The sequence below is a fragment of the Tiliqua scincoides genome, chromosome 2, assembly GCF_035046505.1.
Source record: "Tiliqua scincoides isolate rTilSci1 chromosome 2, rTilSci1.hap2, whole genome shotgun sequence".
NCBI classification, from domain to species: Eukaryota; Metazoa; Chordata; class Lepidosauria; order Squamata; family Scincidae; genus Tiliqua; species Tiliqua scincoides.
In genome coordinates this window covers 261981605-262002749 of record NC_089822.1, presented here as the reverse complement: position 1 = coordinate 262002749, position 21145 = coordinate 261981605, and the positions used below count along the sequence as shown (strand labels likewise).

Genomic DNA, 21145 nt, shown 5'->3' with positions numbered 1-21145 from the left:
AATGAGTCTCATCGTATTAGGCTGGCACTAGTGTCTTGTGTGCACCAAAACCTCCTTCTGCAGCAGCTGTATTCCCGCCACTAAGAACATAAGAACAGCCCCGCTGGATCAGGCCATAGGCCCATCTAGTCCAGCTTCCTGTATCTCACAGCGGACCACCAGATGCCCCAGGGAGCACACCAGATAACAAGAGACCTGCAAGGCCTCCTGGGAATTGTAGTTAAGAACATAAGAACAGCCCCACTGGATCAGGCCATAGGCCCATCTAGTCCAGCTTCCTGTATCTCACAGCGGCCCACCAAATGCCCCAGGGAGCACACCAGAAAGAGACCTCATCCTGGTGCCCTCCCTTGCATCTGGCCTTCTGACATAGCCCATGTCCCATAGCCCACTGTGCCCCTGAGCTCCTCTACGCTCCTTCGTGGTAAATGGCTCTACAGGCCAAAGCGCTGCTGTAGCGACCAGTTTCCTCCCAGATTTGACACTGTGCTGAGGAGTGTCATGGATGCTTTCCTTGGCCTGGTGCTTCTGGTTTGCGTTCCCAGAATCCCACATGGGAAGTGGATCTGGGTGAGATGGGAAAATGTAAGATCTCTGAAATTTCTGGGCCCCCTTCTTGACCCCGGGCCTGGGTACAAATTATTCCTTTTACCCTCCTCTCATGGCCACTGCGGTAGGTAAGTGGGAGAACGGAGAATGAATGCAGTTGCACAGCTGTGTGAAGATGCCTGAGCAAGAGAGAAGCAGGCTGAAGGGCAGTTGGACCTGTGATCTGCCTAGGGAGGAGCTGTTTCCAGCTTCAAGCCTCTTCTGTCCTCCTCTCCATGCCCACCCAACTGCTTTCCTAACCAACCACATAAGTGAGGAAGAGGAGGAAGAAATGGTGCAGTGCTGGTGTCAGGGAAAGAAAACAAAGACTTGGCTGGAGTTAGGAGCTGGCTGTTTATTCAAGTGCTTGGGCCAGCATTCCCCTGATGCAATGGGAAGGCGGATTGGCTGAAAGAGGAAAAATCAGGTTTTGAAACTTTCCTGTTTCCTCTGAGAGTGTGCACTTTGGAAGGTTGATCTGTGGTTGCAGCAACAGTCAGAGAGGCTGACCAACTGGCTGCTTCTTGTTGGTGGGCAACAAGAACAAAAATGGAGAGAGACTGGCCTGCAGTGGTGTGGGTGGAGAATTTCAAGAAGGAAGGTAAGATCCCTGGACATTGAGAGAGTGCAGATTTTGGGGGGGGGGAGCTTTTAAAGGGACAGATCTGTGGGTTGTGTACCACATTGCTTGGGAAGAGGGGCAGCGGCGAAGGGGGTGATAGAGAATTTTGGCCCCGTTTTTCAAGATTTGAAAAATCTTGAAATTTGAAAAATTTGGCAACATGACATATGGTAAGAGAAAGCAGAAGCCTCCCCCTCTCTTTTATGCAGTCATCAAGTCTGGTAGCTTTGTCCTCCTGTGCCCCCACCACAGAGACTGGGATGTGGCTGGCAGGTGCTGGGGGGGGGGTTGGAAGGCTAGGATAGTGTCACTTTCCCCACCATTCTGGACCAGTGTAGCAGACCACTGTGAGATACAGCAGGTTGGACTAGATGGGCTTTTGGCCTGATCCAATTGGGTTTTTTCTTATGTTCTTAGCAGAGCAGGCAAGGGAGGAATGAGAAAAAAAATTGCAGTTTCACGGCAGGATCAAGGTTCAAATGATGTATACAGTAACCAGTATGTGTTCTCCCCTCCCCCCCATGGAGTCTTAATTTTTCAAAGCAATTTCATAGTTGTATTGGACCGGTGGTAGACCCTCTAGAGCAGCGATTTTCAACCAGTGTGCCGTGGCATACTGGTGTGCCGCAAATAGTCTGCAGGTGTGCCTTGGGAATTTGGGGAGGATAATTTATTATTAGGGCCATTGGGGGATGTTAGCCCCCCACTGGCAGCATGGTGTGCCTTGTCAATTTTCAAAAAGCTGATGGTGTGCCTTGAGAATTTTAGCACCTTGTCAGTGTGCCTTGAGATGAAAAAGGTTGAAAATCACTGCTCTAGAGAAATGCTTAGGGGTCTCATTTGTTCCAGGATACCATTCCCACTCATCAGAGAGCCCTGTTCAAAATTTCAGATGTGTTGGAGCCCAGTAGGTACAAGGAGTGAAGGGAAAGAAGGGACTCTGTACATGCTTAAGAGAAACCTCCTTTAGGCCTACTTTTAATGTTCAGTTGCTGAACAGTGGCAATTCTTAGCTCATATAAAGTCCAAACCAGGGCCTAGGAGAGAAGGGTAAAGGGGGTAATTTGTACCCAGGCCCAGGGTCAAAAAGGGGGTCCAGGAGCCAAAGGAAGGGGCCCAGAAAGTTCCTGAGATCTTACATTTTCCAATCTACTCAGACTTGTTGCCCGCACAGGATGCTGGGGATGCTACTGATGCCACATGGGTTAGTAGACCTGGACTCCGAAGACTTTTCCAGCTGTCTCTACCCTCCCCCCACCCTGTTTCGCCCCTCCCTGCCCCTATTCTGCTCACCACCCTCCCCGGCTCTGTTTCACCCCTCCCCCTTTGCAAAGGGGCCCAAAAGAAACTTTGTACCCCCAGATAAAATTCTTCTCAGAGGCCCTGGTCCAAACCACTGAGATCTGCCCACTGTTCAAACTTTACTCCAAACTTGTCTATCTTTTAAACAGTCAAAAGTGGACATTTGTGACCTGGACGCTTGGCAGTGATGTCATAGGTCACTTCCTAGTCACAGAGCTCCATGCCACTGTGCCTCACCAGCAAGGGCCTCACCACTGTGCCTCACCCCGAGTCTCTGCCCCCCTCAGAGGCCTTCAATGCCTGTTTTTTCCTGTATTCTTTGCCTGATTTTCTATGTTTTTTGGACACTTTTTTGGACATCTCTCCAGAAGCTTCTCTGCACCCTAAAATGTGCTGGGACATCCTTTGCAAGCAGCCTTTGTGCTTTCTTTGGAAACAACAAAGTTTATTCCCATAATGTGCTGTTGGATCCGGCTTGTCTTCCTGCCTAGAATGGCTTCCCCCCTTCCAGAATTGGTATGTGCTTAGCAATTGGGCAGTGTCTCAGCTCCATCTTCTGGGCATTGCTGGTTCCTGCATTTGTAACTCTTTTTGAGTCCTTTCCTGTCCAGACCCCCCTGGGGGCTGGGGATAAGAATAGGCCCTCAGTTTGGCTGTACTTGTAAGAGGCGACTGAACAGCCACCCGGTAGATGGGACTCATCAGCCTGGGAAGGCAGCTCATCTGAGAGAAGGAAAACTCTGATTCCAAACCTCCACTGCCTTGTGGCTACATCCAGTTATGGAAAAGGCTTCAGGAGTCAACCTCGAGGCAAAATCCGGAGCCGGAGTCCCTGAGGCAGTTCATGGCAGAACACAGTCACGTTCTGGCAACTCCTGCGACGCCGCTGGAACCAACCGTATTGGCTTCTGCCTTTCCATTGGACCATTTCAGCGACGTGGAGAGGGGGGATTTGCTGCATGGGTAACAGCCTATCCTCCATACCTACTTTACCCAGGCTTCGCGCACTGGAGAGGACACTCTGTTCCAGAGCCACAATTCAGAGCGTGACACCATGGTCTTCCGAGACTGAAGGATGCCAACATGCCTGTCCAGAAAGCTCAGGCATTTTCTGTTCCTCTCCTTCTCCTTTGACTGCCCAAGAGTCTTTTCCCATATTGTTTCATTCCTTTTCACATCCAGTTTAAATAAACTAGTTACACTTTGACCCTTGGACAACCTGGTCCAAGGATTCAGGTAATTGACACATTACTGTGGTTTTGATTTTTAATAAGAACTCCTGTGTTTCAGGGCTCTCTGAAATTCATTACCAGGTGGCCGTCATCTGCCTGTTCTCTGCAGCCTGGGATAGTGGCCACAGATAGAACCTCCACCATTCAGCTGCTGGTGCAGTAAATGGAAAGCAGGAAGTGGTGCACGTGCGCTAACCACTAGATGCTACTTCCCTTGGCCAGGCTTCCTTCATCTGGGAGATGTTTTCTCTGACACAAGGCTTGTCAGGGGAGGTAGAGCTACTAGCGGTTCCCCTGCTAACTGGGCAGGAGGCACATTTACAAGTGGCATTCCTCTTATATTTACCAGGGGGAGAGTAACCATCCCTATTCACCCCAGCACAAGTGTCTTGTGCAGACTGACTACAAAAAAAGGCATGACAGAGTTGCAACAATAATTCACTGGACAGTGTAAAAAGCATAAACTGTACAATGGTATTCTAATATTAGCCGTCTTATTTTCAATACCTTTTCTAATGATCCCAAGCATGCTTCAGTCTGACTTCAACCACATGGCCATGTGTGATGCTGTCATAATGAACTTATTATCTCAAGAGTTCCCAGGACATCGCCATTGTGTGAGTCACCTATCAGATTCTGGTCACTTTGTCATGCTTAATCTTTTGAAGCAAGATGTAAGGTAATGTCTTTCAAATTGTTCTTTCCATCTTGTAGCTCTTTCCAATCTCACAGCCTGCTCTATGTCCACTTGGCAGTGATTGTGGTAATTCTTTCCATGGCAGTAGTAAACTGTATGTTGTGTGCTCTTTTCCCCATTCAGAAAGTTTACTGCAGTGTTTCTCAAACTGTAGCTCGGGACCCACTAGGTGGGTCGCAAGTCAATTTCAAGTGGGTCCCCATTCATTTCAATATTTTATTTTAATATATTAGACTTGATGCTGCCATGGTACGTGACTGCATTTGGGGACATGTTACAGATCTGTACTTTGAACAGGCTACTAAGAATATGCTTTTAACAATGATAGTCAATGGGACTTACTCCTGGGTAAGTGTGGGTAGGACTGCAGCCTAGGATTGTGAACAATTTTCCTGTTGGATGACGTCACTTCTGGTCATGACATCACTTCTGGTAGGTCCTGACAGATTCTCATTCTAAAAAGTGAGTCCCTGTGCTAAACATGTGAGAACCACTGGTTTAGGCTACAATCCTATCCACACTTTCCTGGGAGTAACCCCCATTCACTATAATGGGACTTACTTCTGAGTAGACATGCATAGGATTGGGCTGATAGTGTATTGTTTATGCCAGGGTTGCTCAAACTTTCAACTTTAGGGATGCTGGACCTTTAACAAGTGTATAATAATAATAATAATAATAATAATAATAATAATAATAATAATAATAATAATAATAATAATAACTTTATTTCTACCCCACCTTTCTCCCCAAAGGGACTTAAGGCGGCTTACAACATATTAACACATACTAAAAACAGCAGTCAGAGTAAAAATAAGTAAAAAGAGAATAGAGCAGCAGCAAGTCATAAAAGAATCAGGCCTGTAAAAAAAAATATTAAAAGATATTAAAAAGATGTTAAAAGGCCAAGAACTCAGAAGGCCTGTTTAAACAGAAGGGTCTTCAGGCCTTGCTGAAAGGTCTCAAGAGAGGGAGCCATTCTTGACTTAAGGGGAAGGGAGTTCCATAGCGTTGGTGCCACTACTGAGAAGGCCCTATTTCTTGCAGCCGCCCACGTACCTCCCTAGGCGGCGGCACTTGTAAAAAGGCCTTCATCTGTGGGATGACAAGTTGCACCTGCTGCAATTCTCTCTTCTATACACTTGTTAAAGGTCCAGCATCCCTAAAGTTGAAAGTTTGAGCACCCCTGGTTTATGCCATTCCTCCTTCCCCACAATTGGTGAATACCTTTCATTTTTCCCAGTAACTTGGAATTTTGTGGTTGGCAAAACATGACTCCAGTCTAAATTCTAAAAAAATTTGGAAGTGTCAATATCAGTGTATATCTTCATTTATGTACAATAAAGCATTAATTAGCTATTTTCTACTTGAAAGTTAGCCATGGTAGCATACAACAGTAAAAACAAAAACATAAATCAATTAGATTGAAACAGTTCCATAGAATAAAATAATTCAGGGCCCAATCCTATTCAGGGATCCTATTCAGCTCACCACCGGTGTGCACTGATGCAAATGTGCCGTAAGGCATGTTTGCAGGCCCTAGCGCTGGTGGAGCACTGGTGCTAGCCCAGTGCTGGCCGGCGCTGGGCTAGCCCTGGCAAAGCGCCAGAGCTTCACTGCTTGGTAGTTGCATGGACTGCCAGGCAGCGGATAGGTAGGTGGGGGTGTGGGGCGAGGCGGAGAAGAGGCGTTCTGGGGCGGGAGGAGGCAGGAAGAAGGTGGGGAGGAGGCATGCCAGGGGAGGGAGCGGGGTGGGGGGAGGCGGGCCGGGTGGAGCTTTGCTCCACCAGGTCCTGAGTCTCTGTGTCGGGCTGTCCACCCAACATGGAGGCTCTGAATTTTATGCCAACCCTTGGGTCGTCATAGAATTGAGTAGCCCCATTGTGGGGCTACTTGCTTTACCCGGGGAAGGGGTGGTAAAGTGGTGGAATTTTGATGATGAGTACATCATAGTGTAGCTTCTGCAACAGAGACTCCCTCCTACAGGAGAGATTGGAAAATGCTGGTTTCATGATAGGCCTTACTTCCTTCTCTAGATCACTGGCACTCTTCTGTCCTCTTACAGATAACAAATGCAGCATTTTCTAAGAACAACCCTCAGAGACTCCACCTATCATGGCTTCAGCCCCACAGTCCACTGAAGTGGAGCGGGAAGCCATGTGCCCCATCTGCTTGGAGTGCCTGACTGACCCGGTGACCCTGGACTGCCGCCACAACTTCTGTCGGAGTTGCATCACTGGTTACTGCCAGAAAAGAGCCAAAGTGAAGACAGTGAGGTGTCCCCTCTGCAAGACCCGGATCCAGAAAGGGACTTTGCAACCCAACTGGCAGCTGTCAAATATAGTGGAGAAAATTAAACTGGGCAAATCAACCCAAGGTAAAGAGAACATGTGTAAAAAACATCATGAAAAGCTCCAGCTCTTCTGCAAGGAAGACGAAGAATTGGTGTGTCTGATTTGTGAGCACTCCCCAGAACATAATCAACACTCTGTGCTTCTTCTGGAAAAAGCTGTCCAGGAATACAGGGTAGGAAATAATCTAGGTCTTTGGCAGTGGTGGAGTACAGTATGTTCAGTAACTGTAGAAAGAAAGATGCCGGGTGTCCATCTGAAAATAGCACCCTCTGCTTCAGAAGCCCTTCTGTTGGTTCTAGGCATTTGGGTGTTGTCAAGGATGAAAGAAATACACTCTGCTCATGCTCAGGGGCACTTGGGGGGAGGGCATCTCTTCCATTTGGTGTTTATAGTGGAAAAAGTCATGACAGTGTCAGGCCCTTTCCCTTTTGGGCTCCAGCAATCATCCCACCAGGGAGACTATGAATCCATCCTGTTTCTTCCCAGAGGAGCACCCTTCCTCCAGGGACATCTGGTGGCTTTTTAAGTAGCTGACACTTCTGTATGAGTAAACTTGCTCTTTAAAATTTAAAAAAATGTTGCTTAACTGCATGGATTGGGGCATAGCCTTGATAGAGCCCTTACATCAATAGGGATTCCACTGCTGATTATCAGAGCCTCCTGATTCTGTGACTTCTCCTTGCTGTCACTACCAGCTAGCTTTCTTTTGACCAAGGAAGCTAGCAGGTAAAAGAGTGCACTTCTCTCGCTGCCACTGTTCATTTGCAAGCACTTGTGATCAGCTGTCACTCAGCTGCTCCTGCCTCAGGCAATGGTAGTAGGATTTGGCCCAGAAGGAAAGGACAAGCAAATAGTCTTTGATAATGCCACTCTGGGGGAGGGATCCCTTCTGAAAAAGGTGGGATTGTGAAGGGTGTGTTGCTGAGGTTCCTCCATTATCTGGAGCCAACACAGATCTGACATGGTTTTAAATCACTGCTTGGTATCAGGTGGGCTGAAAGAATAAAAAGTATTTTCTGTTGACACAGGACAAAATCAAGCTCCAGCAGAAGTCACTGGAGAAAGACAGAGGAAATCTTGTGGATAGGAAACTGGTTGAAGAACTGAAGTGCCAGGAATGCCTGGTAGGTCTTTCTTATTATGATTCACATCAGATGCATTTGTGTGCACTAGTGCAGTGTTTCTCAAACTGTGGGTTGGGAACCACTAGCTGTCTCTCAAGCCAATTTCAGGTGGATCCCCATTCACTTCAATGTGTATTTTATTTTTAATATCTTAGACTTGATGCTACCATGGTATGTGACTGCATCTGGGAAAATGTTACAGATCTGTATTCTTAACAAGCTACTACGCTTTTAACAATGATAGTCAATGGGGCTTACTCCTGGCTAGGATTGCAGCCTTTGGAATGTTTAGGGAATTTTTTTAAAATTAGATCAGCAACTGAGGAGGGTTAATTAAGAGGGTTCTTCTTTATTTTAAATAATTTTTTTAACCTATTTGTAAACTTTTAATTTACTTTAATTCATTTAATTTTGTCGTACTGAGGTCTTAGCAATTTTCCTGCTTGATGATGTCACTTCCAGCCATGACATCACTTCCAGGTTAATGACTTCACTTCTAGTGGTCCTGATAGATTTTCATTCTACAAAGTGGGTCACAGAGCTAAAATGTTTGAGAACCATTGCACTAGTGTTCCTTGGGGGGGACAGGGGGTACAAGACCCTGGGTACCATGCCTGAGGGAGACTTCCCGGATGCGACCAGAGACTTCCCAGATGGACCAAAAGTGCCTTGCGGTTGCATCCGGCAGGTGTTTTGAGGCCCAGGCAGGCAGCATGCAGCCTCCCCCAGCCTCAGGAGGCCTCCTGGAAGCTTTAAAAAGGCACTTACAGTTTTTACATAAAAGTGGAAGAGCCACGAGAGGCATGTCAGGTCAAGAAAAAGAGGATAGGATCTGGGCATGTGTGACTGCTGTCAAGATCCACCCCCTGCCTACCCTATTCTCTCCCGATCCGACCCCGAACCACCCCCACTATGCCCTACCTTACCTGTTCCAGCACAGGCTGGGTAAGCTGTTTGTGTCAGCAGTACCAAAGTGCAGAAGAACAACAGGGTACCTTTTGTGATTCTGGACTGGGACTTATGTCAGCAGATGGTAAAATCCATCGCTGCAAAGCCAGATAGGATCAGGGCAAAATGTACTCATTTGACTTCAAGCTCATTTTCCTTAACTGATGATCATGTTCCACTTCTGACCCTACCCAAGTTCTGTGCGTTTCCTCAGGAACAGCTGGAAGCGGAGAAGCAGAAGGTGAGTTCTGTCTTTCAGCAATTGCACACGTTTCTGGAGGAAAAAGAGGACCTCTGGCTTTCCCAGCTTGATGAACTGAAGAAAGAGATTGAGGAGAAGCATGAAGAAAATGCCACCAAACTCTCCAAGGAGGTTTCCCGTCTCAATAAGTGGATCAAAAAAATGGAAAGGAAGTGCCAGCAGCCAGCGGGTGAATTCCTGCAGGTGGGATATAACAGAAAGACAGCTTTATGGGGCCTGAGGATAAAGGAAACTTGACTCTGCTACTGAAAACTAGTTTCCCCTCCCCAGAGATTGTAGGGGAAAGTGATTCTCCATTAGAGCAATGAGTTGCTGACTGTGTGTTCTGTATATGTAGCTGAGATCCACTTACCCCTGCTAATTGGGTAAGAGGCACTTTTTCAAGTGAGTGCTCCTTTTTTAGCAGGGGGAGAGTAACTGGCCCACCTCACCCCAGCAGTGTCTGTTCGAGTGGCTGTCTGCTGGTGTGGCAGATTGTGAGCCCTTTTGGGACAGGGAGCCATTAGTTATTTGATTTTACTCTGTAAACCGCTTTGTGAACTTTTAGTTGAAAAGCGGTATATAAATACTGTTAATAATAATAATATCTTGTTCCTCTTTCAGAACATTGGAAGCACCTTGAAAAAGTAAGTGCTCATGTCTCTACTTGGTTTGTTTTGCATCTAATGTGGAAGAACTTTGATCCCAGTTGAAATGTGCCCCCCCCCCCTTTTTCTGAAATAGTGTCACATTCTAACTTCAGAAGCAGCTTTCATCTGTGGGATAGCACAAGGGTTCATGAAATTAAGTATATTTCCCATGCAGTGTGGTAAATGCTACAGTGATGTCCTTGGGATCTGTTCCAGAATTCCAGCCACCTTATTTTGTCGCAACAAAAGCAGAGTCCTGGAACCTTTAAAAAGGTGATCATGTTTATTGTATCTGGTGTAACCAGATACAAAGTAGAACAGAGTGTCCAGACCTTCAACCACTGTATAGAAGAGGGAATTTTGTCAGATGCAGCTCATCATGGAAGGGTTTAAAAAGCTGCATGTAGAAACTCATTAGCTGCAAATGACAGATGAGAAAATGTGCAAATCTTTTCCATACTTTCAAGATATGAGAGAGTCCAATTATGCTGGGAGAGCCCAATTGTAACAGGTGGGGGCAGAGAATTTGCTTCCAGGGGCCACATCGGGCCTGCAGGCAGGGGTTTGACACCCCTGCATAAGATTGTGCTCTAAGGCACTGGTTCTTAACCTTTTTGGTCATGAACCCCTTTGAGAATCTGATGAAAGCTATGGGCCGCATCCTCAGAAAAATGCACACAATGGAATACAGATGGAATTGTATGTGTGGTTTGTGGACCCCCTGAAACCCATCCGTGGACTGCAGGTTTTAAGAACCACCACTTTAAGGATGGTGTTAAGCTGATGATCTGTTAAGCTGAGGATCTGGCCTCTTTCATATTGTGGGACCGGGATAGTGGCCTTTTACTCCCAGGCTACTTTTGTGTCAGTGCCATCAAGCGCTATCTCATGTGGAATTTGGATGGGCAGCTGCCATCCTGAGACAGACAATTGCATAAGACATAAGACATCCAAAACATAAGGCATACTCTCACTGGTGGTGGCTTTCCAAGGTTCCCAGCTGAAGATCTTTTTCAACCTACCAAAGAATCTTTCAACTGAAAATATCATAGATTGAACCTGTAATAGTCTATGTGTGGAGTGTGTTCTCTGCCACCAGGCCTCTGCCTTGAGATATTTCAGCTCATATTTTGTTATCCCTCCCTATCCCAAAAACAAATAGCAAAGAAATTACTATTAGAATGAGGGGAGGGAATCACAGTTTTATCCACCAGTGGGAAGAGCGGCTTGGTGCTTGATGCAGACGTTCTTCCACATAAATAAGTTCCTGCTCAAGTCAAGTCTTGTGCCTCACAATACAACTATTTTTTTTTTTCCAGCTATGAGAACAAAGAAATTGGGCACACAGTGGTACTGTCTCCTGGGCTGGAAGAAATTATCAGAATTTGCTCTCAGAAAAATGCAGCTATAGAAAAGATCACAGAGAAATATAAAGGTACTGGGGAGAGCTCAGGAAGGGGGGTGGATATAGAGAGAACATTCAGGGAACATTCCAAGTTTGCATTGGTTAAGGCAGTGGAAGCCAGCAGGTGGGGGGGCAGCAGTTCGTATATGAGTAAGTGGTGTGTTTGTGTGTGTGAGTGAGAAAGAGCACGCGCAGCTGTATGTGTTTGGCAGTATGAGACAAAGGGAGGGGTGCTCTGTGCATTTGTGTGTGTAAGAGAGAGAAGTGCTGCTATGTAAATGGGTGGGGATATTTACATTGATAAAGTCATTGCTGTCCCTATTCACCATCCATAAAATGTGTTTCTATATGCTTAATCATGCCCAGCTGGTGAGCCCCCAGCACCTGAGCTGGGATGGCTGGAAGGGAAGGGAACCAAGTGAGTCATAGAGCCCCCTGCCTCTTTATCTCCAGCTTTATCTCCAGCTTTATCTCCAGCCCCCTACCTCTTTATCTCTGCTCTGGGTGCCTGAGTCCTGTTTAGAATGACCCCAGAGCATTTGATGTGGCTCCAAAGCCACATCAAGCCCGCATGCTCTGCTCTTCCAAGTCATTTTAAACAGGACCTGGATGGAACTCCTTGTTGGCCTGGTGGGAGTCCAGCAGCAGATCCAACTGGTGAAACTGCTAGCCAAACTGGTGGGGCAGCAGCTGGCTGTCCTGTTGCACTTTACTTCCCGTTCAGGCCCTCTTGATGGTGGGGGTCCGGGCCTCTGGTCCAGTAGTGAGGTCCATTTTTAAGATCCTGAAAATGACCCAAGGCCGATCTCGACACATTTGAGAGGGTTGGCTCTGTAGCAGCATGGCCTTGGGGCCCAGGGGGCTGCCATCCTTACACCATGCCTCATGGGCACTGCCCAAGCTGCCACGGTCACATATTCCCAAGGGGCTATTGATTACAATAAAGTCAAACCAGCCACTTTGAACACCCTTTTCTCCAAGGAGATAGGTGAGAGGGGGTCCAACCCTTAGGTGGTGAGCAGGAAGATAAGGGTTAAATGAATATGGTGGTTGAAGTTGCACAGTGGATAAGATCAGAGGTCATCATGGTAGAGAGATTTTTGGCCATTCTGCCCATCACTGCCCATAACCGGGTCCTCTGTCATGCTCCTTCTTCTCTAGAAGAGGCAGTAAGACTCACTGAGTCCTATGAAGCAGCTATGGGCACCTACTCTGCACCTGTCACAGGGCCTGCAAAGAAGGCAAACTGCCGACCCCCTGGACCCCTTCCACATGGGATTGCTTTGAAGCCAAGTGGGTTACGCCTGACCTTCCAGGGAGAACGAACAAGCAGAACTCCTACTCTACCTCTAGCATACTATGTGGGTCTACTCAAGGAACCAAAAGCCTGGGCGGGAAAACTACCAGCTGCGATACCCACACTTCCACTATGTTGCACCTGTGGGCAGCCTGGCCACATCAAGTGGGACTGTCCTTTCATGGATTGTTTGCAGGCAAATGTCAGGACTTCCACCCAGGTAAGGAGCTGAGGGCCTAGGGGGGAAATTATGGTGAAAGCCTGGCTAGACAGGAGGGGCTTGGGCTGCCACCACACCTGTATGCAGTCCAGGCATACAGAGCTGTTATGAAAACCCATCTAGCTTATGTGCATTCATGGGGACGTTAAGTCATGCCCCACTAGGATGGCCCTCCTGGAAGTACAAGGGCAGGAACACCACCCAGGGGTAGAGATACTCACCCACTTGGTCTGTGAGGTTGTCTTGGGTGGAGACTGACCAAGCTTTGCCTGCTTGTTCCAGGAGGTAAGAGCCCAGGAGTTGTTGGTGCCAGAAATGTTGGCTGCTGTGACAGTCAGGAGGAAGCCTCCAAGTCGGGCAATTGTCAGGGCTGTAAACCCATCAGACTTCTTATCACCCCTAATAATAATAATAATAATAATAATAATAATAATAATAATAATAATAATACAGGCATTTATGTACTGCCTTTCTTGGTTGTCAGATTTCTCCTCAGACTTTAATTCAAGGCGGTTTACATAGGCAGGTTGTTCTAAATCTCCGTAGGGTTTTTTACAATTGAAGAAAGGTTCTGTCTTTCAAGAACTGCACAACATTTCAGATGGATCTTTTATGGTCTGTTATCACTTTCTGGCCTCCAAATTCCTACCACGCAGGTTGACAAGCAGCTCCTTCATCTCTCCAAGAGCAGGTGGATTAACTCTGCTGGGCTTGCCAGCTGCTTCAAGGTCTCACCATTCATGGTGCCAGTGGCCTCGAACTGGTGACCTTCGGATGTTATCTTCAGGCAAACGGAGATTCAGCCCTATAGACCAGACCTCCTGCCCCTGTTGGCTCCAGTATATTTTCCCTGGGTCCCTTTCAGGGAGAAGGGCGGGATACAAATAAAGATTATTTTTATTATTTTTATTATTTTTATTATTCCCCCCAATTGTTCACTCAATCCAAGGGAGCTCACATGCCATATAAACAGGCCAGTTTTACAGACACCACTCAACAACCTGGGCCCCAGCCAGATCTTCCCCACTCGACCTTAAACAAGAGCCTGTCATAACTTACAGGGTAGAATAGAATCAAGCTGATGGATACCATCCACAACCATTTCCCCCTTTTGTTGACCCAGTAATCCACACAGTTGTAAATAGATTGGATTTATTAAAGAATTAAACAATTTAAGTAGTCAAAGGACAGGCACTTCATTAAGCATAGTTTTAGGAATTTAGAAAGGGCATACAATACACAACAACTTAAAAAATAATAAAAGCTAACTCCTAAGGCTAACACTATGGCTCACCTAAGCTCTCGCATTCATAAAGCTCAAACTACAGCCAATTCCACTGCAGTAGAGGTGGCCCATTCTGGAACAGGTGGTCAAAGCTCTGGTCTTCAGACCAGAGAAGAATTAAGACAAAGGAACTCCCAACTAATCACTCTTATGGACCCAGCAGCCAATTAGAAAGTGAAGCCAGCTGACCTTTCTAAAAGTAGGTCTCCAACTCATGGTGGTAGTTCCCCTTCTCAACTTGAAAACCTGCAGCTGGAACAAGTTTATAATCAAGGTGTCTTTGGTCAATCAGCCACTCTGGGAACTGCTATCTCCAAAGACAAGGGCTGGCTGCTCCCACTATCCCAGAGATGCCGGTTCTTTTGGTATGTTCTAATGAGCCACTTTCTCACAGCTGTGTCCAGCCAACATGTCTTCAGGCAGAGGCTTGTATTATGTTGTTACCCAACTTTAACTTTTCTGTGACAGCTGCTGCCAAGGAAAGTGTATCCCCTTTGGGGGACATCAGGCATTTACAGATCCCTCTCTGGCCCTGCATTAGAATGAGCAGCCCTGGAGGGCAAAGCTCACACCTTATATGGGGCACCTCTGCTTCTCCGTATAAGATGAGGTGTTGTACCGGGCTGGGCCAGATTCCATGGTGGTGGTGGCTCTTATGGAACAACTGATTGTGCTGCAATGCTTGAGGTTGCAAGCCCTGTGACCGGTCCATGGAGTCCAAAAATGAGTCTGTGATGAGCCAGCCCCAATCCTTCAAAAGGTGGGACTGGGTTTTGCTATAGCTTCCAACCACAGAGTCCAAGCTCCTCATGACGTGGCAGGACCCCTATGAAGACATTGGGCAGGTGGGGCCTGTGGATTATGAGAACCTCAGACAGGTGGGAACCCACCTCCTAAAGTTTGTCATATCAATCTGCTCAAGGCATGGAGGGAGAATGATGGTCTTTCGACTGAGGCAGAAGATGATGACCTGGACTTGCAGGGCAGTGAGGCTGGGCAATGTGAGTTAGAACGCATGCTGACCCCTGACCAAGAGCAGCAGGTAAGAGCCTTGGAAAGGGATTAGCTGGCCAGGGTGCCTCTGCTGGACAGAGCACCACATACAAGTGGCCCTAGGGCCATAGTCTGTCTTCCTTCTTGGCACTTGCCCAAGCAACAGAAAGGAGTTGGAGAACATGTGGCTTAGGATGATTGAGAAGGTGTAAACCCTGTGGCTGAGCCACCAGGGATGGGTATGTGTTGACTTCTGGAGGTCTTTACCTTAGATGCCAATAATAAAGGGTCTCCTGGAGCAACGGGGCCAGTCCCAATTACAGTCAAAGGACTGTAGGCCCTTAGATACCCTCTCTTGAGAAGCCATGGCCTTTGCAGTCCCACAGGGTTTATTCCCCTTTACCTGTTCAGTCTCCAAGGGGCAGAGGCCATTTTCCAGCAGCTGATGGGTTAGGTGTTGCAGGGACATTAAGGCCTCAGTGCCACTTATACTGATGGCACTGGTTTCCTAGTTGGATGGGGGAGGATTTGACCCACTGTGAGTAATGTACAAGCCCTAGCTCATCAATCTCCTCCCTAGAACAATAAAGGTTGTTCTTTGGGGTCATAACTTTGTCTCCTGGTTGGCAACCAGAGCAGACCTACTGACAAGGAAGAGACAGGAAAACCCATTGAAATGGACTCTGGCTTGCCTGGTCATTTTCCAAGACCTCAAACAGGTTCTTTGCGCTAATCCTGTTCCCTCTCCCCTGACCTAACCCATTCATCCTGCAGGCAGATACCTCAACAGTTGGCCTGGTGGCCATGTTCCCTCAAGGTCCCCCCCCCCGCCCAGGAAGCACACCAAGTTATACCTGAACTATACATTCTCAGGCATTCTGAGTGCAACCTGCAGGTCCTCCGAGCTGCTCACAGCAAAGTCCAGCAGTCTGCCAGGAAATGTGCTAATGACTACTGGCTCCAGCTCTGTTCCCAGATACAGATAGCAGCTGACACGGGCAACATCAAGGGGATGCATGAAGTTATCAAGCAGGCCCTAGGTCCAACACAGAAGAAAATTGCCCCTCTGAAGTCTGCCGCAGGCGAGGTCATCCAGGATCGGACGCAGCAGATGGAACGCTGGGTGCAGCACTACTCTGAGCTATATTCCAGAGAAAATGTAGTCACCGAAGAAGCGCTGAACAACATTGAGTGCCTGCCTGTGCTGGAGGAGCTTGACAGTGAACTAACCCTAGAAGAACTTCACCCTCTGGCAAGAAGAACTTGCCTCTGGCAAGGCACCTGGAAAAGACAGCATCCCTGCTGAAGTCCTAAAGTGCTGCAAAGAGATCATTGTCACTGAGCTGCATGAAATCCTCTGTCTCTGCTGGAGAGAAGGTGGAGTACCTCAAGACATGAGGGATGCAAACATCATCATGCTGTACAAGAACAAAGGTGACAGGAGTGACTGCAACAACAACTGCGGCATCTCTCTCCTTAGCGTTGTAGGAAAGCTGTTTGCCCGAGTTGCACTAAAGAAGCTCCAGGTACTTGCAGAGAGCTTCTGTCCAGAATTGCAGTGCTGATTCCGAGCCAACAGGTCCACCACTGATATGGTATTCTCCCTTAGACAACTGCAGGAGAAATGCAGGGAACAACGACAGCCACTCTTTATAGCCTTCATAGATCTCACGAAGGCTTTCGACCTGGTCAGCAGGTATGGCCTCTTCAAGATTCTCCCAAGATCGGATGTCCACCCAGGCTCCTCAGCATCATCAGATCTTTCCACTGTCGTATACTTGGTCTCACTTCCAGGGTTTTGGGTGCTCAGAGTTCTTGGTTCTGAACCCTAGAGCCCTCAAAGATCCCTGTTTGGTAGTACTGCCACCACCCTGTAAGAGCCAGTGCCTCAGTCCAGGGACACCGAGACCCTCTAGGCTTAACTATATCCCTTGTAGGCACTGAGCACTTCCTTTACTTAAAGTCTCAGTCCTCAAGTTACTAGTCCACAATGAGGATTTTTGGTAGCTTGCTGAACAGCTAGGCAGGATTCTGAACCTTTGTCCCCAACAGACAATGAACCAACATGGTAAAAGGATTTTTACTTTATTAAGTACAAAGGGTTACAAAAAGTTACAAAAGGCAGCAATTGCTAGAGGCATAAAACTTCTAGGAAACATATCAGCATAAAACAACAAAGCTAACTGGCTAACTCTATTATTCTCTGACTCTCACCTGGGTCAGCTTCTTTTGTAGATCCTCAGGTCAGTTACCTAAGGCCACATGGTCCTGGCGGGGCAGGATGTGCACCCACCACCTATCTCACCAAGAGACAAAGACCAAAGACCCTGTCCTCCAGAAGTGGGGCTGGAAGCTCGCCCTCTCAGCTCTTCCCTCCCCCCTGGAGATCTACAGTTGCATTCCATCCTTGATGGGCGTCTTTCTGGCTGCCTATGTGCTGCATTATCACCTTCCATTGAGTTGTAAATCCTTAGCAGCTAGGACTGCAAGCCACTTCTGTGTTACTGTTTTAGCTTGGTTCAGGCTTTACATGTTACTAGGCCTAAACTGTACATATTCATGACATCCACAAGGACATGAAGGGCACCGTTGTCTTTGATGGCTCCACATCAGACCCCTTTGTCATCCGAAGCGGAGTAAAGCAGGGCTCTGTTCTTGCGCCAACCTTGTTTGGGATTTTCTTCACTGTCCTGCTGAAGCATGCCTTTGGAACTGCAACAGAAGGCATCTATCTCCGGACCAGATCAGACGGAAAGCTCTTCAACCTCTCCAGACTGAGAGCAAAGTCCAAAGTCCAGCTGAAATGTCTGCGTGACTTCCTCTTTGCCGACGATGCAGCAGTTACTACCCACTCTGCCAAAGATCTCCAGCAGCTCATGGATCGTTTTAGCAAGGCCTGCCAAGATTTTGGACTGACAATCAGCCTGAAGAAAACACAGGTCATGGTTCAGGATGTGGACTCACCTCCCTGCATTACAATATCTGCGCATGAACTGGAGGTTGTCCATGACTTTGTGTACCTTGGCTCAGTGATCTCCGACACTCTTTCTCTCGATACCGAGCTAAACAAACGCATCGGTAAAGCAGCTACCACGTTTTCCAGACTCACAAAGAGAGTCTGGTCCAACAAGAAGCTGACGGAACATATCAAGATCCAGGTCTACAGAGCTTGCATCCTGAGTACACTTCCATACTGCAGTGAGTCATGGACTCTTCGCTCACAACAGGAAAGGAAACTGAACGCTTTCCACATGCACTGCCTCCGACGCATCTTCGGCATCACCTGGCAGGACAAAGTTCCTAACAACACAGTCCTGGAACATGCTGGAATCCCTAGCATGTATGCACTGCTGAAACAGAGACGCCTGCGTTGGCTTGGTCATGTAGTGAGAATGGGCGATGGCCGGATCCCAAAGGACCTCCTCTATGGAGAACTTGTGCAGGGAAAGCGCCCTACAGGTAGACCACAACTGCGATACAAGGACATCTGCAAGAGGGATCTGAAGGCCTTAGGAGTGGACCTCAACAGGTGGGAAACCCTGGCCTCTGAGCGGCCCGCTTGGAGACAGGCTGTGCAGCATGGTCTTTCCCAGTTTGAAGAGACACTTGGCCAACAGACAGAGGCAAAGAAGGAAGGCCCATAACCAGGGGGACAGACCAGGGACACACTACACTTGCTCCCAGTGTGGAAGGGAATCGGCCTTTTCCTCCCAGTGTCACTCCCGAATTGGCCTTTTCAGCCACACTAGATGCTGTTCCAGAACCACCATTCAGAGTGCGATACCAGAGTCTTTCGAGACTGAAGGTTGCCAACTAACTATACATTCTCCAAGTCTGAGCAGGCCTATCTCACAATAGAGAAGGAAGCCCTGGCCATCAAGTGGGCTATATGTACCTTCTACTGTTTCCTCCTGGGTGCACTCTTCATACTAGGGATGGTCCGTGCCCCCTCTTGTGATTGCAATGCATGAAGGACACCAGTCCTTGCTTAACATGGTGGTACCTAACGTGACAGCCTTTAGCTTTACTGTGTGGTACTGAAAAGTGGCCTCCCAAGCTAATGCAGACTTTTTTCCCCCAGCAGGCAAAATTCTGGACATGGACCAAGGGAGCAGTGGCACCTCCCTTGGAGGAGTGTGCATGTGAAGTGCTCTGCCACCACAACCCAGCATGGCGAAAAATGCTTGGTCATCACTCGGCTCCCAGCTGTGCCAATCTGGCAAAGACACCTGGGCTGAGTGCTAATGACTGGCAGCTGGAGCTTCAGGGCTTCAAGGGGTGGGACCAAGTGCAGGGTGGAGATATAAAGGAGAGTGTGGGAGCTCCAGAAGGGGTTCAGGCCAGGAAAGTGGAGGGTTGCAAGGGAGCTGGTGAGGCTGAGGATAGAGGAAATAAAATGCCAGGAGAAAGCAGAGTTGAAGGAAGGAAAACCCAGCAGGAGGTGGGAGACGGCAACTGGGACTTGGGAGAGGAGACCCAGAGTCCCAGAGAAGAAAGAGGAAGAATGGAGAAAGACCAGGTGCCAAGCCTCAAAGGGCGAGAGGGGGACAAAGGGACAAGTGATACTGAGGCAAGGGGCAGGAGCAGAGAGGAAGGATTCAGAACAGTAAGTGGGTTCAGGAAAGGTGAACCAGGAGGAGAAGGAGCTGGAAAGGAGATTCAGGATGACCAAGAGCAGCAAGGAGAAAGACTGCAGGGGCAGGAGGACAGCCTGGGCAGCAGCAGCAGCAAAGATCAAGGGGTGAGCAAGGGAGGGAGGTCCAGGAGGTTGGGGCAGGGGCTGGGTCTCAGATTGTCTGGCTACAGTTGGTCCCTGGGTCGTGGCTACAAGATCATAGGCTATCCCTTGCCACGCAGGGCTCCCGTCTCTACCCCAGCAGGGACCCTGGAGCTCAGCAGCCTTGGAGGCTGTCCCGACACGTTCAAGAGCCCAGCCAAGAACACTAAGCCCAGTGGGAGAGGAGTTCCTTCCGAAGAAATATTCAGGCCCTGCTAGACTGTGTCATGACCAGAATAAAGCCATCCTTGCAGCAGTTAGGCAGCTGAGTGTAATGGGCTATGCTGAGAGTCTTATGCTTGCAAACAAGATTGTGCCAAAGGGGAAAGTCTGAATTTGCAAGACCTTAGAGCAGTGGTTCTCAAACATTTAGCACTGGGACCCACTTTTTTAGAATGAGAATCTGTCGGGACCCACTGGAAGTGATGTCATGACCTGTAGTGACATCATCAAGCAGGAAAATCTTTAACAATCCTAGGCTGCAATCCTACCCACACTTACCCAGGAGTAAGTCCCATTGGCTATCATCGTTAAAAGCATATGTACATAGTAACCTGTTAACAGATCTGTAACATGTCCCCAAATGCAGTCACATACTACGGTAGCATCAAGTCTAATAAATTAAGAATAAAATACTGAGATGAATGGGGATCCACCTGAAATTGGCCTGTGACCCACCAAGTAGGTCCCAATCCACAATTTGAGAAACACTGCCTTAGAGGAAGGTGGCACACACAAGTACCTCGCTGCTCCAGTTTGCCATGTCCGATCAATGGTCCTCTCTTCAGCATGATCTGGAACAGAGGGAGCTGTGCGGGGGCATAGCTAGAGGGAGTGCAGAGTGCTAAATTTTGCAGGGAGACTCACCGCAGCATGCAAGTGGCTCCTCCCCTTTGAACAGGGTGACCAGAAGTCCTCTCCTTTTCCAGGACATGTCCTCTTTTATGTGCTTTGCCCTTACCTCGGTGCTGGAAAGCTGGTTAGGATTGCAACCTCAGACTAGGCTAGACTCATCACTACACAGGCATTCATTGCATGTTTGGGAGGAGACCCAAAGATTAGCCTCCAACTTCCTTTTAGAAAGACTGACTGCATTAATAATAATAATAATAATAATAATAATAATAATAATAATAATAATAATAATAATACATGTATTTATATACCACCTTTCTTGGTCGTCAGATTTCTCCTCAGACTTTATTCAAGGCGGTTTACACGGGCAGGCTGTTCTAAATCCCCGTAGGGATTTTTACAATCAAAGAGAGGTTCTATCTTTCAAGAACCACAAAATTTCAGATGGATCGTTTTGATCTGGTCTCACATTCTGGCCTCCAATTTCCTCCCACGCAAGCTGACAAGCAGCTCCTTCATCTCTCACATGGAGGGTAGCCAAGGCGCTTCTTCGCT

At 47.8% G+C, this 21145-nt stretch overlaps 2 protein-coding genes across 2 annotated transcripts in view; both read left to right on the top strand.

Moving 5' to 3' along the window:
• Nucleotides 1-21145, top strand: part of LOC136640314 (zinc finger protein 850-like) — a 152965-nt gene that overhangs the window by 23421 nt on the left and 108399 nt on the right. The gene's annotated exons all lie outside the window — the stretch shown is intronic.
• Nucleotides 1098-19954, top strand: LOC136641293 (uncharacterized). The gene is made up of 10 exons (XM_066617001.1): nucleotides 1098-1189; nucleotides 4271-4361; nucleotides 6507-6967; nucleotides 7824-7919; nucleotides 9082-9312; nucleotides 9733-9755; nucleotides 11078-11193; nucleotides 12325-12680; nucleotides 14888-15007; nucleotides 19040-19954. The coding sequence occupies exons 3-10, from the start codon at nucleotides 6557-6559 to the stop codon at nucleotides 19952-19954; spliced, it is 2268 nt and encodes a 755-aa protein (XP_066473098.1). The 5' UTR covers nucleotides 1098-1189; nucleotides 4271-4361; nucleotides 6507-6556.